This window comes from Lissotriton helveticus, chromosome 5_1 (assembly GCF_964261635.1).
Source record: "Lissotriton helveticus chromosome 5_1, aLisHel1.1, whole genome shotgun sequence".
NCBI classification, from domain to species: domain Eukaryota; kingdom Metazoa; phylum Chordata; class Amphibia; order Caudata; family Salamandridae; genus Lissotriton; species Lissotriton helveticus.
In genome coordinates, this window is record NC_136065.1 from 261,356,249 (window position 1) to 261,381,690 (window position 25,442).

A 25,442-nucleotide genomic window follows, 5' to 3' on the forward strand; every position below is an offset into this window, starting at 1 on the left:
GAGGGAGGGCGACAGACAGAGGGAGGGAGACAGACAGACAGAAGGAGGGAGACAGACAGAGGGAGGGAGACAGAGGGAGAGAGACAGAGGGAGGGGGACAGAGGGAGGGAGACAGAGGGAGGGAGATAAAGGGAGGGAGACGGAGGGAGGGAGACGGACAGAGGGAGGGAGACAGACAGAGGGAGGATGGTGACAGGGAGTGGGAGACAGAGGGAGGGTGACAGAGGGAGGGTGACAGAGGGAGGGAAACAGAGGGAGGTGACAGAGGTAGGGAGACAGAGGGAGGGTGACAGACAGAGGGGAGACAGAGGGAGGGAGACAGAGGGAGGGAAACACAGGAACGGGGATGGAGGGAGGGAGACAGAGAAAGGGAGAGGGAGACAGAGGGAGGGTGACAGAGGGCGGGAGACAGAGGGCGGGAGACAGAGGGAGGGAGACAGAGGGAGGGAGACAGAGGGAGGGAGACAGAGGGAGGGAGACAGAGGGAGGGAGACACAGAGACGGAGATGGAGAGAGGGAGACAGAGGGACAGAGACAGAGGGAGGGAGACAGAGGGAGACAGACAGAGGGAGAGCGACAGACAGAGGGAGGGCGACAGACAGACAGAGGGAGGGAGACAGACAGAGGGAGGGAGACAGAGGGAGAGAGACAGAGGGAGGGGGACAGAGGGAGGGGGACAGAGGGAGGGAGACAGAGGGGGGATATAAAGGGAGGGAGACGGAGGGAGGGAGACGGACAGAGGGAGGGAGACAGACAGAGGGAGGAGGGTGACAGAGGATGGGAGACAGAGGGAGAGAGACAGAGGGAGGGAGACAGAGTGAGGGAGAGGGAAGGATATAGAGGGAGACAGAGGGGGACAGGGAGAGAGAGAGGGAGAGAGAGGGAGTGAGACAGGGTGAGTGAGACAGTTGGAGTGAGTGAGACAGAGGGAAACAGGGAGAGAGGGAGGGAGACAGAGAGAGAGATAGAGAGAGAGAGAAAGAAAGGGAGAGACAGAACGAAAGAGAGAGAAAGAAAGAAAGAACAAGAGAGATGTGTGTATGCCAGGTCTGGTGGCTCAGTGGACGAAGGCGTCCGCTGCAGGGACCTGTGATCAACCTCATGGTCATAGTTTTTTTTGTTACTCTAGCCCCGCCCCCTTCCCCACTGACCCCGCCCCCACTGGTGCGGCCCTCGGACACAAACCACACTGTATATTTGGCCCCTGAGAGAAAGTTTGCGAGTACCCATGCTCCAGACTGTGTTTGAAGGCCCAGAGATGTTGCAGTCACTCTGCTATCCTTAAAGCGTTGCAAGGCAGAGTCAGCTTTAGTGCCAAACAGTCTTGACCCATCAAAGGGCAAATCCAGCAGGGTTGCCTGAACATCAGGAGAAAATCCCGGTTACCTGAGCCAAGTTTGAAGACCCCATAACACGAGCCACAGAGTCAGCAGTGTCCAGATCTGATTGTATCACTTGATGGGCGGCAGCCTGTGAATCGGAAAGGGCCTCTAGGAAACTATTCTGGTCATCTTCAGGCAACTTTGGAGCTAACTGCTTGACTGAGTCCATCAGAGCATGGATATACCTCCCAAGAAGACATGCAGCATTAGTGGACTTAAGTGCCATACTCGCAGAAGAAAATACCTTCTATGCCGCTTGCTCCATTTGTTTAGATTCCCTATCACCTGGTATATCAGGAAATGAACCAGAAGATTACTTCGACCAAGAAGCCTGGACCACCAAGCTTTCAGGTGATGGATGTGAAGACAGAAACACCGGATCCCCAGGAGCAGGTCTGAACTTTTTGAAATGGACCGAAAAACTGCGGGACAAGTCAAGGGTTTTTGCCTGACTTCTAAAATAGGCCCTGTTAAAGCCTCATTGAAGGGTAGACGAGGTTTAGAAACTGCCGAAGATGTATTAAAAACCTCAGTCAGGATTTTAAATTTGACCTCAGATGTAGGTAACTGCAGATGAAGCAAGTCAGCTGCCTTCCTTATTACGACATGATAAGGAGCAAAATCTTGCAATACCTCAGCCTTTTGAGATGAGAGTTCATACTCAGAATATCCAATCCACTGGCCTCCTGTAAGCCTTCAAACTCTTCCACAGATTCAACAATCTCTCCTGCCTCATATTCCTATCTAAATTCCTCCTCTTCAATGAGCCTCTGTGCATCCCTTCTAGAGCGCTGCTTCAGAATCGGCAGCGCCAGACAATGTACCAGTGACGAAGGCATCGGCGTCGATGGAGGACCTTCAGCTTCAAATTTCAGCGTTGATTGAATCCGGGGCGGCGCAGACTCGACAGCCAAAGGAGTCCAAGGAACCGGAGTGGAGGACCTCGGCACCAGAAGATGCCAAGCCGGAGTCGTCGGCAAGAATAGCATGAAGGGCGCCTCAGCATATTGGTGAGGTATACCCAAATTAAATGCCAAAGGACCCACGGGCCCGAAGGCGCCCAAGATGGATGAAAAGCACTGGCAAACATGCTAAACATCGCATTTAAAAAATGCGTAGGGTCTGTTCCAGGGACAGGAAAGGGAGGATCTGGATCCGTACCTTCCTGAATCACCTGTGGCTGATCTGGAACCTGCAGAGCCAGAGAAGACGGCACCAGCACATGTGTAGCCACCCGAACTGGAGACGACACCCTGGGCATCAGAGACTTACTGGGAGCCAGGTGTCGAAGGGCCCTTCAACTCCGGTAACCTCGGAGCCGGAGATTCAGCCGGCGTCGCCCGTGGAGATGGAGTTGGAGATGGAGATACAAAGTCTTGCCTTCGAAGCTGCTTAGCTGGAGAAGGTGTCCACGAAGCCCTGTTCTTCGATGAACGGTGCTGAGAACATGTCTCTTCTTTGACTTCTTGTGTATTCTTGACTTCAAAGTGTGAGATGACGACGACTTTGCATGCTTCAGACCCCTCTTCTCCTTTTTGGGTTTGGCCTTAAAAAGTTTAGCCTCATGTTCTTTAATGGCTGTAGGATTCATCTGCTTGAGCTTCGACACTATTCGACGTCGTGATCAGAAGACAAGCACCAAAGGCAATCTTCATGGGGATAAGTGATCGACATATGACCACCATACTCCCTGCAGGGCTTAAATCTGGACTTCCTTGAAGTAACCATTGGAAATCTTCAAGGAAACAAAGTAATAATCACAGAAAATGGTCCCTAGAAAAACCGTACACGTCAACAGCGCAGAAAAAAGGGAACAGACATCAGCACGCTGACGAGGTCTTCTTATGGCTCCGATGACGTCATTGGGAGTCGCGAGTGGAGTCGTACTATTATGACATCCTCGTCGACGTGGGAGAGCTAGGAAAGAATTTCCGCAGAATGCTGGCGTAGGGGGTATTCAAAAGGGGGGGAATCCGCAGGCAGAAGTATCCATCAGAAACTTTAAGCATGGTTTCCAGACCTGTTAGCTTCATGTGTTTTGAGTGTCTACATATTTTCCCTGAGGTTATGTTAAGGCTATTCAAATGATTTGCACTAGATTAACACTGCAGTAGGCGTGTTACTGATCCGAACAGCTTTGACAACATCAGACTATCTGATTAAACACACAAAGCTTAGGTCGGTGTCTTTTTGTACTGGAAATCCTGCTGTAATGTCTCTTTCCTTCTGGGGACTGTAATGTCCTATACACTGAGCTCAGTGTATGATAGCACTCTGTTTCATCCTGAGGGTCTCCTGCTCTGGTACTTTCCCTTTGGTCACAGGACTTACGATTCACAAGGCTAGAGAACTATTAGGGACTCAAGTAACCAATCCAACAAAGACAGAACATCTGTAAATGACTGCACATTAGTTAAATGTGTCTCAATGTGAGTTTTGCCTATAGTGAATGACTGTCCTGAGAGCCAATTTGTGTCAACCGAGGACTACAGCCCCCCACTCGTTGTCCAGTTCAAACAGACTGAGAATGCCCGTCAAGTCCCCGGATGCAAACTTTCTTACGTGCACATCCCTTTAAACCTATGTAATGCTCATTTCGTGCACTCAATGGGCACTACATTTTAAAGTAACTCTAACTTTAGAGTAGGCATGAGCATAGCATGAGCAACATTAAAAATGCTAATAGGCCATGCTTCTTGTAGTGTATGCTTCATGTCTACTGTTGCTTTCACTTAAGGCTACAATCACGTCATGTAACAATGAAAGGGCGTTAAATAAGAATAAATTAGAATGCCTTTCAGCTTCAGGGACGTCTAAATACTTTATCACTTTAGTGCCCCCATATATTAATGAAGCATTTAACCACGGATCAGTCCTGACCGAAAGTCGATGACTAGTGAAAGCCAAAGCCAAAATAGCAATGTGCAGCTAGGTGTGGTAGGCATGACTAGGTAATCTGTGAAGAAGGAACTACCACGGTACCCATCTTTAAGGTTGTTCCGTGCCTCGTACTCTGTTTAATCCCCTGAGTCATCCTTTATTTTGAACATGTTATGAGCCAAAGATAAGAATGTGGGAGGCAGAGAATGCAATAAAACATCTTGTTAAAATAATTACGAAGATGCTGTTACTGAAACTGCACATAGGCATCCTTTTCAGGCAGCGCTCGGTGAACTCTGTGGCCCTGCTACGCCGATGTGCCTCCGAGTGACTTATTTAGAATGACACCGAAAGATATTTACACAGTTCAGGAGACAGTGAATCTAAAATGCATGCAAAGAGCAATGTATTGGATTCAGACGTAGCTAGAGTGCTCGGATATATCCTCCTGACTGGCAACATAACCGAGTAGCATGCATATCTTTAGAAGTTAATAACTCTACCGTAAAATTCCCCTTTCTTCTATGGTTGGAGGAGGAAGACTACAGAGAAATCTTCTAGATCACGTAGAAGTCAAATATCTTTTTCTTACGATTGCTCAACACAGCTTTAAGCACACAACCCATAGTAATGAATTCATTAGCGGACGATCCTATAGCTCAATAATAGGGAGTGTTATTAGTAGTGAAGTGTAGTTTTTATAGATTCGGCCAAAATGCAAAATCACAGCGTTTTAAATTCATGCAATAAAATGCTGCCTTGTCAAACTTCAATCATTTGTGAATGGTATATACGGATCAATATCTAGGGGCTTAAGATATATTATCATTACAGTTTCTTTGGTGCATATTTGATCTCTTTCTAGAAGGACAAAGGAAACCTGCCTTCTACTTGCCCTGCAACATTTAAACATATACGATGTAGAAAAATAGGCCACAAGTACTCCAGTGGAGTGGTTGTTCTGGGCCTTAATAGCCTTATTTTCTGCAAGAACAGGCCCACCTTAATGGAGATGGTGCTCACGATCAGGCAGGCATTCAGGCATAAAATACCATATATACTCACTTATTCCCATGGAGATAACCCCGCAAATGCTGACCACAAACAAATAGGGGTAAGGGGAACTTTGGTCTCCTTCTTAAAAAGTGAAAGGTAAACACAGATGTACTGAAACATTCAGATAGTTAATAAGTGTATCAGCAAATCAATTTTAATTCAAGGAGTCGTAGATGAATATAGCATTGTAATTCTGTGATTCACTCATAGCAAAAGCTGGAGCAATAATGATAGTAGACAAATTCACAAGTCAAAGATACCTGGATTACTCACACAGTCATTAGTTACCCAATACTGACAGACTGACAAATATATCAGCGCATAAACTATCTCAACAAGAATTGAAGGGATTATAGGAGAGTCTCATAAGTAGGAAATATGGAATTGTCCATCGATTAATAATCCTTGTAATAAGACAATGAATACCTCTGTTCTGAAAACGTTCAAGCCTGGTATCACTGACTCTGGAACAACAATGCCTGGTCACTTATTACGCCCCTGTCACTCTTATTGAGAACCCTCGGCGTTCCAATGGCGCATAAACCCGCCTATAAAATAATGACTGTGTGAAAGATTAATTTAAATTGAAGACAGTGGAACCCTTACTGAGTATCTAGATAGACAAATGGAGAGACTATTTCTTCTGCTCAATGCAGCCGACATGGTCTCTAGGGAGTGTACTTACTAAACAATTGCCTGCACAGCTGAAAATGAGGAACCAGTTAGAAGAGATATGATTTTCGGTTCTGGTTCAGTTTTGTTAAGATATAACTTATGCTACAGTTTAAAGGGTAGACTGTTCAAAATACACACCCCAAGTGAGTCCATTGTTTAATTAAATTTAAACAGTTCCATGGAGAACACCATAACCAAGGTAGTAGAAAAACAATAAATTGAGCTGATAAAGATTGCTGAACATTCGGAAAGTCTGAACAAATGCAAATTAAACCAAAAGCAGACTAAAATCTTTTTGCTTGCAGTTCGAACACGAAAAGAAACTGGAATAGAAGAAAACATTTGTCTGAACTTGATGAAAAGCAGTTGCTTTAGTCATGTTAGGATGAAAATGGGTTCATGATAAAAATGCTGCAAATTATGTAATTCTAAAGTTCTAAAATGTTAGTAAAGTCACTTGCAGGTACTATTGTCTCAAGTTAGATGCATCCAGATTCAGAAAGACACCCACCTCAACAATCCATTGTCTCTGGAAAGCAGACAAAGATAAGGAACGCACTTGTGGCACATGCACGATGGGCCAAAGCAATCTCTATGTTAAAGAGCGACTAGAAACAACAGTTTTCTAGAGACCCGATGCAATCTAAATCCCTTCCTTCAAATTGGGGAATACATATGTCTCTCTCAATGCATTAGGTTTCTCTCAACAGCATTTACATGCTACCATCTTTAACAGGTACTGTTGTACAATGTTGTGAATCACTCTTCCACCCTATGGTCGGAGTCTTGCTCACACTATATCAAGGGCTAACATAAATAAATAAATACATACATAGCCAACTAAATATATAAAGGTATACATTAATAAATACATATTTTGAATCACTGGAGACACATGAAGGCAGAATATTCGAGAAGGTCTGGACTTGTACCAATATTAAAAAAGAGTAATACAGTAATTACTACCTCAAAAGCATTACTTGAAATACCTAGCAAAATACAGGAACAAGTGATAAGGGAATGTACAACACAGTGAGTAATTAAATAGACACGGACATGGGTTCGTAATAAATCATATCACAACAATTAGTTGTTGTTCCAAGTGCAGTGGACAAAGGTGATGCTGATTACTTGACCTTGGCTTCAGTAAAGCATATGCTATTGCATAACCGAATAAATAAATACATATACCGGTAAAGTTTTTCTTCAAAATGAAGACTTTGCTGCAGATATAAAATCGGTTATGTCACCGTGGAGGGCAATGGATGAAGGAGCAGTATGTTACTGGTAGAAAGTTAAAAGTGGAGTGGTCGGCAGTAGTTGTTAGTAACATTAAAATTTGGCTTTTAATTAAATGGCCACCGGAGAGGGCATCCATAGCTTTGTTGTGGCATGCGCCATTAAAACAAAAATTGGGAATGCATTTAACTGTACACTTGATAGAGAAGGAATACAGAAAGACGTATAATGTATAAAGACAAGGAATGTGGTATCTATAGAGTATGAGTATGACCCCATGAAAATGTAAAGTCACTTTACTTCTGTCTAACATTTCAAAATATAAGTGAACAATTGGAAGCTAACAGATGGACGTTAATTACTCTCAGTTGAAGTTATGGCAGAGTAAGGCACTCTGGATAGGAACATCTAGGGATTCTGTACTACACACTTTAAGGTGCTATAGAAGAGCTACATAGAACAGAAATAAAGATTTATTATGTACATTTTATAATATACTTTTAAACATATATTTAAAATACTGCGTGTAGTTAGAAACGCCCCAATTGAATACAAGATTGTTGCAAAAGAAAAAATACATGAAAGTGTAATAAAACAAATAACAGTTATAAAGGGTACAAGCATTAAGAACAACAAAAATAGGTGAATATATCTGTGCTCCTAATGAAGTGGTGAACCAGCGAGTAAGCATTTAAATAGATATTTATTGCAACCTAGTCACCAGGAAAGGATTGCTTACTGAAGGCATGTACCTACTGATCAAGAAGGTTGAAGATTAATATTGCTATAATTGTTTCAAAAAAGAAATTCAAGTTAGATGCCAGGAGCAAAATATACATTGGGAAATTTTCCTGGAATCTAAGCCTAATTTCGATGTTATTGAGCTGGTGAACTACTGAATGAGCCTCTCATGCAAGGTGGTTTACATCCCAGCACTGAAAGGTAAAATAAAATATCCCAAAATAGCAGGTACAGTAACATAGCTATAATTATGACACCACAACATGGGGTTGCACATGATTATTATGGTTGTAGAAGAGCGGGAAAACTCCCACTTAATGTTATATTAATAATGCCCCAAAGAAGGAACGGTTCTCATTCGGAATCCAATGAAAATGCTTTGGATCACTGGAAAAACTAGGTGCATTGTGACTTGGAAGGTACTGCGCATGCACACATGGGGTGACAGGAGTTGCTATGGCCTTAGAAAATCACTGCTAGATTACTTTGATAAGATTTCATATTCTCTATTCAAATGGATAAATTGAGAATATGCCCCTTATTTAAGCACTGACAGGGAATGTCAGTGGACTTACCTGTATTGCTGAGTTGCTGGCTTTATTTGTGCAGATGTTATCATGGAGTCTGTGTGTGCACCCACTAAGAACTATACTCAGCGCAAAGTTTCATGACTGAGACATCCCGATCTGGTCCCCTAACTGAGCAGTATTATTTGGGTGAATTTTTATTAGTGGTGCAATCAGTTTGACCACAGGGCCTTGGAAATGCATCAAGAGAAGAACTGATACCAGTGTCTTTATTCTGATTGACTCAGTTTGGCCCCTTATTTGAGGAATGACATACAGAATGTTTCAATATACCTGTGTTGAGCTGCTAAAATCACTTTCTGTGTTGACTATCATTGGGCCACTGTAATTCATACCACTGTTTGGACGCTGTCTCACTGACGGAATGCATCACTGGAGCATACAGAAGGGGCTTAGCATGTTGTTTCTAAGGTTTTCAGCCTCCAGTTTAAGGACTCAGGTGCAGAACCTCTGTCTCTTGATTTGTGTGGCAAGCTAACGAAAAAGGAGAATTTGCTGACAGAGGGACTGGAAACTGGAAATGAGTATTTCTTTGTTCCTAACAAATTCTATGAGATGTACAATACAGATGAAATCATTAGAAAAGATTATTTAAGATAAACGTTTTTGACTTTGAAGTTGGAGTTTCTCTTCCTGCGAATATCATTTTTTCTAGCTTGACTTACTTTTCCATTTCGACTGGTAAGTAAACAGGACCTTCCAAAATTCCTCTGTGGTGAAACTAAGGCCTTAACATGCAACTGTGCATAGTGGGGAAAGTGTGCTTATCTAGGGGCCTAGGAATCCTGAATTATGTTTGATTTGAGCACTGAATGTGAATACTTCGAGACAAATGATTTCTCCCAGGAGGGTTTGAACAGCAGAATGATTTTAGGCCTATTGACTCTAGACTTTCTCAGACACATAATTTTGTGGCTGTTGGGGGATATGATGCCTCAATTGATTCCAGAGATAAATTAGATCTGTTCTCGTATTCATGTAAAATAGTTCTCTGTAGCAGAAACTCCTCAGGTCATGCTAAGTCCTATTTTCTAATATGAATAATCACGCTGCAGATGAAAAGTCCTTTATTTAGAATAGATCCTTGTTCACCCTTGCCATTTTGGATGCTAAGCATTTGTCTTTACCTCACTTGTGAGTTTACATGAGGCACACTACTTACATACTTAAAAACATTTAGCTATACTGAATGAATTGCTTCTACATTTGAGGCGATGAATGTGACTATTAACAACAATAATTTTCATATGTGCCTAACCTTGAAAACTTGTGGGGTTACGGCTCCCAAAAGTGGAGATGTTGAGACTCGTGGTCCAATTACTAGGAAATCTGTGACACCTCCTGGAAGCTCTGTTCTGGTTGAAATACTTAACTCCAATTACATCTCTAGTTCATCAATTGAGAAGTTGAGCAAGAATGTGTTACATGCTCCCCCTGCTTTAATAAAATTGCAGAGGAACTGAAACCCATTCCTATTGCACATGACGGGGTGGAGGATGTTGATATCGGCTTGTCCTTACCTCTTCAACACAATCAGAAGTGTGTTCGTCCTAGGGAAAAAAATATGAAAAGGACAAAGGGTCACTGTAAAAGAATAAGAAATTTAAAGTCCAGTGCACCACCACATAACAATGGTCTAGATGATTACGGAGTGGATTAAGGACTCCATGAATTTTCAGATTCAGCTGCAAAGCCTAAGAATCTAAAAAAATTGTAAATTTCTAATTTTACACCTGGCTCACAAATGGCTTCACTAATGTTTACTATAGCCAGAAGTAAGAAGCCAGTAGTCAGCAAAAAGGTATTCAAATTTATTGTTTTAAAAGTGCAAATTGTTCAGAATAATGAAAGCATAACTAAGACCTCTTTGTCTTTCCATGTCACAAATGAGATTTTGTCTTCTGCAGCAGTGGGGCCTGATCTGATTGTATCTTGTTATAAGCTCTCAAAGTCCATTGTGTGATGTGAGCATAGTGATTGGATCAACTCCGGTGGATAGTTATACAAATAATTCTATGGTAATTGGCATTTTATTTATTTATAAAGTTTTGTATAGCTAGAGCACAAATTCCAATCTCTTCCCATTCTTTCTTCTCTATGAAAGGAATGAAAAGGGGTCATTGCTCAAGTAAATAAAACTCCAATTATCAGACTATATAGTTTTACTCATTATTTAACTGGTAAGCCGCCTTAAATAGAATTCAGTTTCTTCTATTTCTACATCATCTTATTTCCCTTAGTGCTTGCTTTTGCAAAACTTCTTGATCATTTCCGTTAAACCTGTTGAGAGTTAAAGAGAGAACTTATTATGGCCTTTTTTGGACACTGTGGTTTCCAAAAATGATTTTTGAAAACACAGATTATTTCCATAATAATTGAACAGATAAACTCCTGGCAAGGGTGAACAAGCCAAAGGTTTTACTTAATACCACTAAGATAATCACAACGTTGCTCCTTCTTCACAGGTTAGAAAAACGGAAGTTGATCAAAGAGATAATAACTGTGAGGTATGTACGGGTAGTTCCACTTGGGACTATTATGACTGAATGCACTCATTAAGGCCGTAGAGTTCATTTTGTTGGCTATAATTCCAAAAGAAAAACACATCTAGTGATGACACACTGAAACAAGCTTATAATTTCCAGTCCTCTTAAGGCTATATTACAACATACGACTGAACTTCTATCCTTGAAACTCGCTTTCCACTATGTCTGTTGTCTCCAGGGTTTATGGGAAATTTGAACAATCAAGATCTGTTTCATGTTTGTGGGTAAACGTTTCAAATTCCAGTTTCTGCTTTCTGCAGTAGTTGTTGCTATGCATGAACATGTGTTTTACTTGGTATGTACTTTTTTAACAGCTATTGAACGAGCTAATCATAGACCAAATGATGACTTAATCTGACTATTTCTTGTGGAATATAGGTTCAATCCAGCACAAATCTTCTTATGTGTTCATATAGTCCCTCTTCAGGCTTGGCAAGAACAATATTATGCAAGTGATTTCGTGAACTTGTATTTATCTCAATCTAAAACGTGTGCTGTGCATCTGATTACGTAGCTAGACTAGACCATTCTGACATAACATACACATCTTGATGATTTTGTGTTACACACCAGTGATTGTAATGCAAAATACCCATGGAATGCTTATTAATCAATTGAGGACATACATTTTTTATTATACATTGCCAAGATATTCCTACCTATGTTCATCTTTGACCCTGGAGGTAATTCGTTTTTTTTATTGATTGTATTGATTTGTCCAATATAACCTCTTGAGTATTTGAGTTAATTGACCAATCAACAACTGGAACCTTGGAAAGATAAATAGAGTTTTTTGTTAGATTTCTGCTCCATAGGACAGATTTCGAGTGAACTAATTCCGTTCCTGATTGTTCCTTTATTTTGCTCTATGATGTTTCAAAGTCTACATGCTCTTGATATGTGTGGAAGGATAGTGAGTGAGCATTGTCCTCACACCATCACTCTAGTGCAGGGAACTGACTGTACACAGTTGGGCAGGATACATTTGCCTAGACAGAAAAATGTAAACTACATGGTAATTGGTAATTACTGTCCTCAAAGCATTCCTTAAAGCTAGTGGAAAGATTTTAGGCCTAGTTTTTGCTCAACCATTTTATAAACTTATTTCTCCCAAACTGTTTTTAAAGGTCTGTGACAGTATATGTATGTACCTGCCAGAAAACGTGCCGCTTTTGTAGACTACATTGAGGCCAGCACCCACAGAAGCAAATAAATATTTTCCACTGTGAAAGATTCCCCATCACCATCAGCCGCCTTCAACTCAACAACACATTCAGGACCTCTACAACAATCTCTCTCAATTTTTCAGCAACACACTCACCGCCATTTACAGCATCTGCAGCCCACAATCACACCTGAAAGACCTCACCTATCGTCCCCCGGTCTTATCCAAAGAAACAATCCAAACATCTTGGCCCATCATCACCTCAGCAGAAACTACAACCACCATGAAGTCCATATATCCAGGGGCCCCATTGGACCCCTCCCCTCATCACGCCTACTCCAGAAGACTACAACCCATCATTACCAGGCTCCCACCCATTTTGAATTCCTCCACTTCTACTGCGACCATCCAGGGTGCTTGGAAACTCTAGAGGTGGGAGGAATGTCCCATTCCACCCATGGAATTGGCAAACTTTTGTTACTCCGTGTTACTCTTGTAACGCAGAGTTCCGGCCAAATTCTGGCAATCAATGCGTGGTGGATTTTTCCCCACAAGGCTTCAAAAATGTGAGCTTGAGCGAGATTCAGAATCCCCTAGTCATGGCAGTCATGAGTGGGCATGGTCAGAGGGCTGCTTCTCAAAAAGATGTGCTGTTGCTAGAGTAGATTTTCTACTCAAGCGGCAGCAAAATCAACTTGAATGACTGCGCACTGTTGCGCACTGCATGTTGCTGTTTGCGCAGATTTTTCAGCACTGCTTGCGCTACTGGTGCTAAATTGCAGTACGGGCAATGTGATGTGCATATTTTCTGCCTGTTGGCGGACCTCCGCTGAATCTCATGGAGTTTTTATTTATCTTAGCAAATTTCACCTACCCCTAGGAAACAAGCATCTGTCTCCCATTGCTGAAGAAACTTACTGCGGACCCTTCAATGCTCACTAACTACAGACCGTTCTCACTTCTACCATTCCAAGCCAAGGTCTTACAATAACACATCAACAGACACCTTACCGAATACCTCAATGACCACCAACTGCTTGACACAGCACAATCTGGTTTCAGACATAACCACAACATGGAAACTGCCCTAATTGCTGCCACGGATGACATATACATGACTCTGGGCAAGGGAGATGCAGCAGCCCTCAAGAACACATCACTGTGGGAATCCATCTGGCCCCCAACAGAGTTAAGGTCGACAAAGCCAAAAATCTCTGGATCATCATCGACAGCAAACATGACTTTGCCACCCAAGTCAATTCCGTTCCTGCTTCATGCTTCCATACCATGAAGATACTGAGAAAGATTTTTAAATGGCTCGCAATCAACATCTGGAAAATTGTCATTTATACCTTGTTTACATGCAAGCTGGACTATGGGAACACCCTCAATGCTGGGATCAACAAGAAACTCACCAGAAGTCTGTGGCCAGAATCACTCACAACCTCCTATGCCTCCCATCACTCACCTGCTATCACGCCAGGAACCCCACGGCACATCACTGCTGTCTCCTGATTCCAGCCATCATGCAATCCTAAGGAGCAAGCCCTATACCTAATCCGGTACGGCAGTCAATCAATCCCCAATCTTGGATACAGGAGCGTACTGAGGAGAGCGGCGGCAGCCCTCTCCCTCCATTACCTCCAGGGCAACCATTCATGTTGTTATCGCTACTTACCGAGCTGTGGCGATCTTATTCCGGCTATTTCGAAGTCACAAACTCCAATTTTTTGATACTTCTGCCAACTGGCACAAACATGTTCTGAACCAGGCAAATGTTATTTTCTAGTCCTGATGATGATCCACTCATAACTCATTACTTGACTACAACAGCTGTCATCCCAAATCTCTTCGAGATAATTTGCCTTATGGGCAATTTTTGCGCATACAACGCAATTGCTCGGAGAAAGAACGGTTTGAACATCATGCCGACAGCCTCACAGAAGACCTTGCACAAAAACACTATCCCAAAAGCTTAATTCGGAAATCAAAAAAGAGAGCCTCCAATAACAACCGTGAGGGGCTATTGGAGATATTGCCACCCAAACCCATACACAATCGAATGACCTGCGTGAGTACCTTCACTCCGCAATCAAATGCCATACAGAAAATAATAAAGAAACGCTGGGGCATTTTGAACACTGGAGGCGACACTATTCCAGCCCCACTGTTCGCCTTCAAGAGAGGGCAGAGCTTGAAGGATAGATTGGTTCACACGCGTCCCAAAGGGGACATACCACGAGCAATAGGCACATTATGGGATATGCCTGCGGCCATAGGACACCATCCCTGTGGCAATTGCGCGGCCTGTCCGAACACAACGAAATCCCTAACTATAGATATAGGGACTGGGAGACCATGGGAACAGCGCAGGTTCACAAACTGTAATAGCTCTAATTTAGTGTACCTAATTAGCTGCCCATGTAATAAGAGGTACGTGGGTATGACTACCCGGAAAATCAAGACACGCATTTGTGAGCACAAAAGCTCTATTCGGTGCTCAAGACAGTCGACCAGATTGACGAATCACTTTTTAACAGCTAAGCATTTGTCGTCTGAGTTGCATTGGACTGTGATAGAGCAGCCTCTAATACCTGCCCATACCACTGATATTAAGAGCTTTCTGTTCCAGCGTGAACAGCGATGGGTCCATAAGTTGGGCACAGACAAGCGGGGATTGAATGAAGACATCCCTTGGATGTCACTCAAGAGCTAGAGGCACAAGATAATTTGTGCTTTTTCATCCCTAGACTGAGATGCCCAAAGAGAGGTATTTCCGTGACGACCTGACAGTATCAGGACCTGATTACTCGATGATGTGTGTGGCGGATGGGCTGTCGGTGACTGTACATCTTTGTTGCCTGGGTGCATCTATGTCTCACACAGATGCGCCATTACTATTAAAACATAAGGTCTTGGGTTCGATGCCCTCCTTCGTTGTCATGTGGGATTTGCCGCTAAGCTTTGTTAAATCCTATGTAGATTGAACATTTGAAAATATCTATTTCTTGTTTCCGTGTTTTTAAAAAATATTTTTTTACAATCACAATAAGGTCGCCATGACATTTTGCGCCCTAGCACTGAGTGAATATGTAAAAAATCTTAATAGTCTATGTGACCTCTTCGGCGCAATAACATAGATATTTGTATAAAGCATACACGAGGGCTTTGAAACCACAAATCCCACATTTCCTGGCGTGACGCGCCCGCGTCACGCACTGCGCTAGCCAATCAGCACACTCCTCTGGCAGACCCGGAAGAGGACTGACTGTTGCGAGCAGCAAGAAGCGGGGCAGCGCGTCCGGATTGACGGTATGTGCTGGTACACCCTTAAGATCCACAATCTATTTAAACAACACGACGCCTCCCGTCGGTACCTCCCACAGACAGCCCAGTTGGACGTCAGGAGTACCGACGGAGAGGTGAGCGATCAGACAGAACTGGTGCCTCTGTAAGCCACGTATAGCCGAGTGGCTTGCCTTGACCTTTTAGTACTTCCTTTAATTAATTCTGGTTTTTTATGTGTTTGTGATCCATATAGAGCGGGGCTCCGCAGTACCTGAGCTAATGCCGGGTGAGGTGGGGCAGCATTCTCCATAACATGGGGTGAGTGTTTTTTGTACCTAAGAGACAATCTGGCTCTTTTGGGAATTGTTGGTATCCCAAAGTAAGTGTGGTAGACAATGGATTATAGACCATTGATTGCGAGACCCTGCTTGATATCTGAGTCTCGCCCAGAGAGCTTTTCGCTAATAGGCCTGTTCTCTCTTTCTTCCTTTCTATGTGTGTGTGCTGTATTGCGAAATCCACTGGTTCCTCCAACAGAAAAGCTCAGGAGAATGTAAGGTGAAATTTACTTTATTTAAGTTTCCTTGTTTTGCACTAATTAAGCAGTAGCAGGATAGGTCCTGAAGAAGCAGCGAGCGACCCCGGGGCACTGGTAGAAGCTGCAGAAACATGTCGACCGTGACTTTATAAACTGTCGAGGTAGTTATTTGTTCACACTACCTTTTTGCACTGTTTTTAGAGAGTGGGAGTTGAAGGTTGTCAATAAATTTATTTTCCTTCTTCTACCCCTTTTTAACATCACCACTTTTTGAAAAATTTTATTTTCATTATTTAGCACTGCTTACTGGTTACACCCTGCCACCGACCTGTCATAATTTCATTGGGCATTGGTTTCCACCATGCTATGCCTGATCGTATATGGGGTTTCCCTGTGTACTTATGGTGGCCTTCCCAAATGATGAAGGGCGGTACAGGTTGGAACCCTGATGGGAACACTGTAACCAACGCAAGGGTGTCCTGGTATTGATTTGACAAGCAGCACACACACTTTCTCAACCCTCATTTGTTGAGTGGTTTTTTGACTGAGTGTTACTCTTAAGTTGGTGTGTAGTACTTTGAGGGACGTAGCACTTTCGGTCTTTAAACTTTCCCTCTGACCCTCCCTAGTGTAGTTTGTAGTTTGAGCAGTCGCATGGCTGCGGGTCAATTTTAAATTTCGTCTTTTTTTCAAAAAGATAGTGTCTACATGTATAGTTCATGAACACTAGTCACACATACACGTAGCTAGAGGAGATTGAAGTTGAGGTACAATATTAGGTTGAGGTTTTTAGGCCTTGAGACGACGTGGTTTCTAAGAGACATGGCAATGAACTTGGGCTTAGCCTTCGGTGAGGAGGAAATACAGAATATCCTATCTGAAAATCCGAGCATTGTAGACATGGTACCGACTGCACAAACGAATACTGATGAAGGCTGGACCAAAGTTCTTACACTTAAAAAAAACCAAGCAAGGGTATGTGTGCATGGCACCATTATGGCGGAGTATCTGCGTGGCAATTGTGCCCCGAGTGGGCTGATAGTCACCAATGCTCCTCGCTTATTTTTAGACGACAAGGACTTCCTCAAAGACTGGTATCTCATCGCGTGGCGTTGTACACGCGATTGGCTTGTCTTGATCATCAAGGCGGCCAAAAGAACAGCGGATAATATTCTGATAGAGATCCAGACTCTTGAAGGCCAAATAAGAGCGACCCTGTCGTCTAGTAAAATCTTTACGAAGAAACAGGAGGAAGGCAATAAGACCAGCAAGGACTTTCGGGACTCAATTCTATTTACGAAACTAGAAAAATTCAAAAAAGATCTGGTGAATTTTAGTACTACCAAGATCTATCCCTACACTAGTGATGATTACTCTCCGCCAACATACAACAAGAATAACCAGAAAGGTAGCTCTAACTATGGTTCCTCCGCCTCTGACACCGGATCGAGTGATTCGGACACTCCTCAACAGGGGGATTCCTCTAAGAAACAGAGAGGAAGAGGAAACAACAGGAGAAACTGGAGAGGTCATGGTCAACAGTTTGGACCACCACCACCACCGTGGTGGCAACCGTCACCATGGGGACCTTACCCTCCAATGATGGGGATGTATGAGCCACACCAATCCTTTCAAAACTATGGCCAGCAGCCTTTTTTAGGGTCTGGCCGGAGAGGGAGAGGACGCCAACGGACGGCACAACAAGGTCACGTACGCTGGACCGTCCCTCCACCACCAGCTCAGCCAATGGGACTGAGGAGCGGGAAGGTAGTAGGACAGGACCAAGCCGGGATGTCGAGCGGTCCAACATCGTAATAAATTTGAGTATGCACCAACTCACAGGGATGGAGGAGAAAGTTCTGAATAAAGGTTTAGGCTTTGTCTCAACCAACAGGAGTGATCCCTTTCTCACGCAAATAGAGATGGGCAAGTTCTATCGTAAAATAAGATTACACTACCTGTTTGCAAACAAACAACTGGTTCCCAGTCAAACGACTATAAGAGACGATAACACGGGCCTCAAACGACCCTCGACGTTTAATCCCACGACAGTAGGGATGCCAGCTAAAGTCATCACGTTTGAGGAAGCAGTAGACCAAGATCTTAAAGAGTTGTTCGAGAGAGAGCACAGACCCTTTCAAAATATCTCACGAGAAGAACAAGAGGCGATCACGAGTTTAGCGAACAACTCCGCCTTGGTCATTAAACCGGCCGATAAAGGCGGGGCGACGGTGTTATTAGATTCTGACACTTACAGACAAGAATGTCTGCGCCAACTACAAAACACCGCTGCGTATCAAAAACTGACCATAGATCCGACTGCTAGACTAACAAAGCAAATAGCAGAGATAGTAGAGGAAGCACTTAGCGAAGGCTGGATTACAGCGAAAGAAGGACAGTTCCTTTGCACTGCTAACCCTAGAACTCCCTACTTTTATCACTTACCCAAAATCCATAAACCCCAGCGACCACCACCCGGTCGCCCCATCATTTCGGGGATTGGCTCCCTTTTAGAGCCCCTGTCGACTTTCGTCGACGTGTTTCTAAAGCCAATGGTAAGTGCTATGCCCACGTATCTCAAAGACACGAAGGATGTCTTGAGACTATTGAGAGACGTTGAGTTTGATCGCAACACTGATATCTTAGTATCATTCGACGTGGAGAGTTTGTATACCTCAATTCCACAGAAAGAGACATTAGAGGTAGTGGAAATGCTCCTCTTAGAGAGAGATCTAGATTCCATCACTCCCGTCAATCTTATAATGACTCTGGCCAATATAGCCATGACGGAAAAATTTTTTCAATTTGAAAATTCACTATATCTCCAAGTCAGTGGAACGAGCATGGGCAGCATTTTTGCTCCGTCGCTAGCAAATCTGTATGTGCATAACTTTGAGACAGAGCACATCTTCTCTGACAATAACCCTTTCACAGACCAGGTGCGTCTGTGGAAGCGGTATATTGACGATATTTTGGTGATCTGGAGAGGGAGTGAAGAGGAACTAACCAGATTCCATGAGTGGCTGAATGAAAGAAACCGCTTTCTACGCTTCACAATGGAGCAGAGTAGAGTTCATCTAGCGTTTCTCGATCTATTGATAACACCCACGACTACTGGTTTGGCCTCAGAGCTGTATCGCAAACCGATGTCGCGTAACTCATTACTTGACTACAACAGCTGTCATCCCAAATCTCTTCGAGATAATTTGCCTTATGGGCAATTTTTGCGCATACAACGCAATTGCTCGGAGAAAGAACGGTTTGAACATCATGCCGACAGCCTCACAGAAGACCTTGCACAAAAACACTATCCCAAAAGCTTAATTCGGAAATCAAAAAAGAGAGCCTCCAATAACAACCGTGAGGGGCTATTGGAGATATTGCCACCCAAACCCATACACAATCGAATGACCTGCGTGAGTACCTTCACTCCGCAATCAAATGCCATACAGAAAATAATAAAGAAACGCTGGGGCATTTTGAACACTGGAGGCGACACTATTCCAGCCCCACTGTTCGCCTTCAAGAGAGGGCAGAGCTTGAAGGATAGATTGGTTCACACGCGTCCCAAAGGGGACATACCACGAGCAATAGGCACATTATGGGATATGCCTGCGGCCATAGGACACCATCCCTGTGGCAATTGCGCGGCCTGTCCGAACACAACGAAATCCCTAACTATAGATATAGGGACTGGGAGACCATGGGAACAGCGCAGGTTCACAAACTGTAATAGCTCTAATTTAGTGTACCTAATTAGCTGCCCATGTAATAAGAGGTACGTGGGTATGACTACCCGGAAAATCAAGACACGCATTTGTGAGCACAAAAGCTCTATTCGGTGCTCAAGACAGTCGACCAGATTGACGAATCACTTTTTAACAGCTAAGCATTTGTCGTCTGAGTTGCATTGGACTGTGATAGAGCAGCCTCTAATACCTGCCCATACCACTGATATTAAGAGCTTTCTGTTCCAGCGTGAACAGCGATGGGTCCATAAGTTGGGCACAGACAAGCGGGGATTGAATGAAGACATCCCTTGGATGTCACTCAAGAGCTAGAGGCACAAGATAATTTGTGCTTTTTCATCCCTAGACTGAGATGCCCAAAGAGAGGTATTTCCGTGACGACCTGACAGTATCAGGACCTGATTACTCGATGATGTGTGTGGCGGATGGGCTGTCGGTGACTGTACATCTTTGTTGCCTGGGTGCATCTATGTCTCACACAGATGCGCCATTACTATTAAAACATAAGGTCTTGGGTTCGATGCCCTCCTTCGTTGTCATGTGGGATTTGCCGCTAAGCTTTGTTAAATCCTATGTAGATTGAACATTTGAAAATATCTATTTCTTGTTTCCGTGTTTTTAAAAAATATTTTTTTACAATCACAATAAGGTCGCCATGACATTTTGCGCCCTAGCACTGAGTGAATATGTAAAAAATCTTAATAGTCTATGTGACCTCTTCGGCGCAATAACATAGATATTTGTATAAAGCATACACGAGGGCTTTGAAACCACAAATCCCACATTTCCTGGCGTGACGCGCCCGCGTCACGCACTGCGCTAGCCAATCAGCACACTCCTCTGGCAGACCCGGAAGAGGACTGACTGTTGCGAGCAGCAAGAAGCGGGGCAGCGCGTCCGGATTGACGGTATGTGCTGGTACACCCTTAAGATCCACAATCTATTTAAACAACACGACGCCTCCCGTCGGTACCTCCCACAGACAGCCCAGTTGGACGTCAGGAGTACCGACGGAGAGGTGAGCGATCAGACAGAACTGGTGCCTCTGTAAGCCACGTATAGCCGAGTGGCTTGCCTTGACCTTTTAGTACTTCCTTTAATTAATTCTGGTTTTTTATGTGTTTGTGATCCATATAGAGCGGGGCTCCGCAGTACCTGAGCTAATGCCGGGTGAGGTGGGGCAGCATTCTCCATAACATGGGGTGAGTGTTTTTTGTACCTAAGAGACAATCTGGCTCTTTTGGGAATTGTTGGTATCCCAAAGTAAGTGTGGTAGACAATGGATTATAGACCATTGATTGCGAGACCCTGCTTGATATCTGAGTCTCGCCCAGAGAGCTTTTCGCTAATAGGCCTGTTCTCTCTTTCTTCCTTTCTATGTGTGTGTGCTGTATTGCGAAATCCACTGGTTCCTCCAACAGAAAAGCTCAGGAGAATGTAAGGTGAAATTTACTTTATTTAAGTTTCCTTGTTTTGCACTAATTAAGCAGTAGCAGGATAGGTCCTGAAGAAGCAGCGAGCGACCCCGGGGCACTGGTAGAAGCTGCAGAAACATGTCGACCGTGACTTTATAAACTGTCGAGGTAGTTATTTGTTCACACTACCTTTTTGCACTGTTTTTAGAGAGTGGGAGTTGAAGGTTGTCAATAAATTTATTTTCCTTCTTCTACCCCTTTTTAACATCACCACTTTTTGAAAAATTTTATTTTCATTATTTAGCACTGCTTACTGGTTACACCCTGCCACCGACCTGTCATAATTTCATTGGGCATTGGTTTCCACCATGCTATGCCTGATCGTATATGGGGTTTCCCTGTGTACTTATGGTGGCCTTCCCAAATGATGAAGGGCGGTACAGGTTGGAACCCTGATGGGAACACTGTAACCAACGCAAGGGTGTCCTGGTATTGATTTGACAAGCAGCACACACACTTTCTCAACCCTCATTTGTTGAGTGGTTTTTTGACTGAGTGTTACTCTTAAGTTGGTGTGTAGTACTTTGAGGGACGTAGCACTTTCGGTCTTTAAACTTTCCCTCTGACCCTCCCTAGTGTAGTTTGATGATCCCAGTTTACCATGAGCAAGGGATCGAAACGTCGACATTTCTAAATAGAACCACAAATGTCCATTGTGCCTAACTGTTGTGGTATCTATTCTTGGTCAAAACATGCTGTTATTTAAAACTGAATGCAGGTGGCCAAAGCTCAAAGTCTTTGCCTGTATTTCTGTTTTGGTTCGATTTTCTGTATTGTTCCCCCATTGCCCCACACTTCCCGGTTCTTTAAAGGTACAGGCTTGTGCCTCACTATTTATGCTGTTCAAAGTATTTCTGACTTTATTCTCTCCATTGTAAAAATAAAACTCCATTGTCCGTCTGTACACTGGATGGCTAGAGTAACCCATCGTTGGTTATATTCTAATTATTTTGTGTACATGATTATTTGCATAGGACCTTTGTTCCTTGAAATAGAATTGTTACCCGAGGTCCTCGGCCATTATTTCTGGTCCCCCTTGTCTGTTTGAAAATATCACTCACATCACGGCACACCTGAAGGAACTCTACTGACTCCCCAGTTCACCTAACCCCACACTTTCAAGGCACTACATAACACTGGCCAAGCATACCTCCACAGTCCCTCTGCTTTCACAAACCTTCTGCAACTCTGCTCGTCTGGACTCCTACTTGCACAAACCCCATGCATACAGAAAGCCAGAGCTGTAGATCCTTCACCTACATCGCTCCTAAAGCATGCAATGACCTGCCTCTACACATCAGACCCTTCACTTATCAAATTCTGCAAGAACCTGTAGGTGTTGCTTTTCGAGAAGTCCTACTAAGCCCTAGGTTGTCTAGACTCATACCTGCTCAGCACCAGGATACTCTCCCGGGTTATACTGCTCTCTACAAATCTGCATAACGCAACATTCCTTAATATTTGTGTCTGGTCCGTTGTTTTGTATGCACAGTTACCCTGTCTTATGATAGATTGAATCATCAAAGGTTCACGTGCTTGTTTACTTGAGCCTTGGGTGTTTTCCCTGACAATTTGACTTGCAACTATATTAACTTTGGCAGAATTCTGCTAGGATCAGCATAAACCTCACTATGGAGATTCTCACATAGAATAGAGTAAGAAGGGTTGCCAGTTGACACTCCTTTTTGTATGTATATATCTGTCCATCCTAGGTCTTATATTGGAAGCTAAATAGTTTCCACCTAAGTTGGAATATCTCTATCGCTAAATTTAATCTATGCTAAATATGCATTTTAATGGATTGCCCCCAATAGGTGAACAATATTTCCTTGATGCAATATTTCAATATTGCAAACTTAATAAGATGGCAATTATTTACGAATTAGTTATTCTAATTTGTTATTAGATTTATTTGATTTGAAAACATCCTGATTGATTGATAAGGAAAATAAGGCTTCTCAGTAGGATCGATATCTGGGATGCTCTCTGTTGAGGAAGCATGTTGGAAGCCCAAGAAAACAAACACAAAGTCTGAGGCATTTTGATCACAGTGGATATTTTCTGGTCCTCGCACTGAAATATTATCTCATTAAAGCAATGCCTTGACTTAGTACTTTGAGGTCAGATGACCCCAAGCTGATTAGAGATCTAGATTAGCAAAAATACACACAAAAACTCATATTGAAAGGCAGATATAAAGTAAGAGCCAGGCATTTAGGCAAGGCACTTAGTTTAGGATGATCAGAGATAGTGTAGGCTTTGTTGTTCCAGCAGACCTTAGAGCTCTTCAAGCTTAACAATATTTTTTGAAATACGTATTTGTGTCACTTCTATGTCATTAATATATTTACTGAAACTGACATTGCTGGTTTATCACAGATCTAGGATACTCTGTCACACTGATATTTTGTTTTCCTTGATTTAATAATAAGCCACATGTTCTTTCTGTAGCCCAAATGACATCCAGCCTCATATGGAAACTGGGATGGGGCAATTGTGTATAAGTGATTTCCCCAAGAGACTTGAAACGCTCCCTTTATCATCTAAATTCGTCATTTGAGGGACAAGGGAGACAATGCAGACAGCCTATTGGGTGGTAAACATGGTCTGCATCACTTGAATGGCAGTACGAGTAAGTATATTTTCAGTAACATGAATATGCATGGGTTCCTAAAACGAATACCATGCAAAGACCTGGGGAAATTAGATTATTTTCACATTTGCTATAACAGAGGGGGTCTTCATGCTTCTTCTGTGAAACCAAACTACACCTTTAAAGTACAAATGACAGATTCCGCTATTTACAAATGGTCTAACTGTTTACAAATGGTCTAACCTGAATGCAATGCTACCCTAAATGGGATCTTCAACCTCCATATAAGAAATTATTCAGAGGCGTAGTTATCAAGCAAAATTCAGAAGGAAAATAATTTTAGAGTGGATTAACACTCTATTAAGAACAAGGAATACTGGAGATTATCAGGTCAGATTAAAAATTGTACGTATATTTCGGTCAAACAACATATGCACAGAAAATAACTAATGGAGTTTTTGTCACACTAAAGACTAAACAGCAAATAAATAACCCCAAAACATGTTTTCCCGATTAACTCAAGTGCTACTGGATGAAGGGCCATCAGAACAATATTTGACTAATGTAATCCAAAGCAAAAAGGGGACAAACTCCAGGGTTCAACTTTAATGGGGACAGGTGCCTCCAGAACCTGAACAATTGACAGCCCTGTGGGCACTTTGGAGTCAGAAGGTTTTTGGCTGGATTACCACAAGGATATAAAAGCAAGTTTTCAGTTTAAGGCGTATATGTTAAGTGGCCAAGAAATTTTGAAATGAGGAGCCACTCGATTCTCAAGTATTGCAATTTTTAGCAAGGATTGTAAAAACTATCCTCTTTAATTTTGTTATGTTTCTCGTCTTTTGGACTAATCAACAATATAAGGTTGATCATGGAAAAGCCTGCAATTGTTAACACGTTTCACATCTGAGATACAGCCAGAAGTGGTAAACCTGATGAATACCACCTGACATACATTGATTTATTAATTCTTCACAGCCTTAACATAAACAGAGGTTCTTGTTTCAGCAGTTACTGTGTTTAAGAATCACTAACAAACAGAAGAAGAGCAGGGACTAAATTAGGAAAGCTAAACAAAAAACCTTATTGGAAGACAACCAAAATCCACTAAAAATAACCTACAGGTAGGAAGACATACATACATGAGGGGTTAAAGATGGAACCTCAAGAAAGCACATCTAATTATAATGGGCATAGATTACATAGGTGCCAGCTAGACCGATAAAGAGACAGTAGGGTGCTCTGCGGATAAATAAGGAAAAATGTGCACCCATGAAGAGGTTTCATAAATGAGGATAAATTAATCAGGGTGAAAACAGTCCAAACGCAACCTAAACAAAGCGCATAAATAATAGATCAGATGTGAGGGATACAATATAAAGGAACACAGTGACCGCAGTGACGTCTGACCCGGCATAGGAGTAAGTCCTTAAGGTATGCTCCAATCCTTAAGCAGGGATTCTTTTAACTGCTAATCATTGTTTTTAGGAGAGCATCCTTAAGCTATGAGCATATATGGCATAGACCT

The 25,442-nt window shown here is 42.9% G+C and overlaps 1 protein-coding gene across 3 annotated transcripts in view; it reads right to left on the reverse strand.

The window, feature by feature from the left end:
* Nucleotides 1-25,442, reverse strand: part of GRIN1 (glutamate ionotropic receptor NMDA type subunit 1) — a 778,837-nt gene that overhangs the window by 36,339 nt on the left and 717,056 nt on the right. For all 3 annotated transcript variants that reach the window (XM_078642154.1, XM_078642156.1, XM_078642155.1), the window contains one exon: nucleotides 10,081-10,110. In XM_078642154.1, the coding sequence (XP_078498280.1) occupies nucleotides 10,081-10,110 (30 nt within the window). The remainder of the gene's footprint in view (nucleotides 1-10,080; nucleotides 10,111-25,442) is intronic.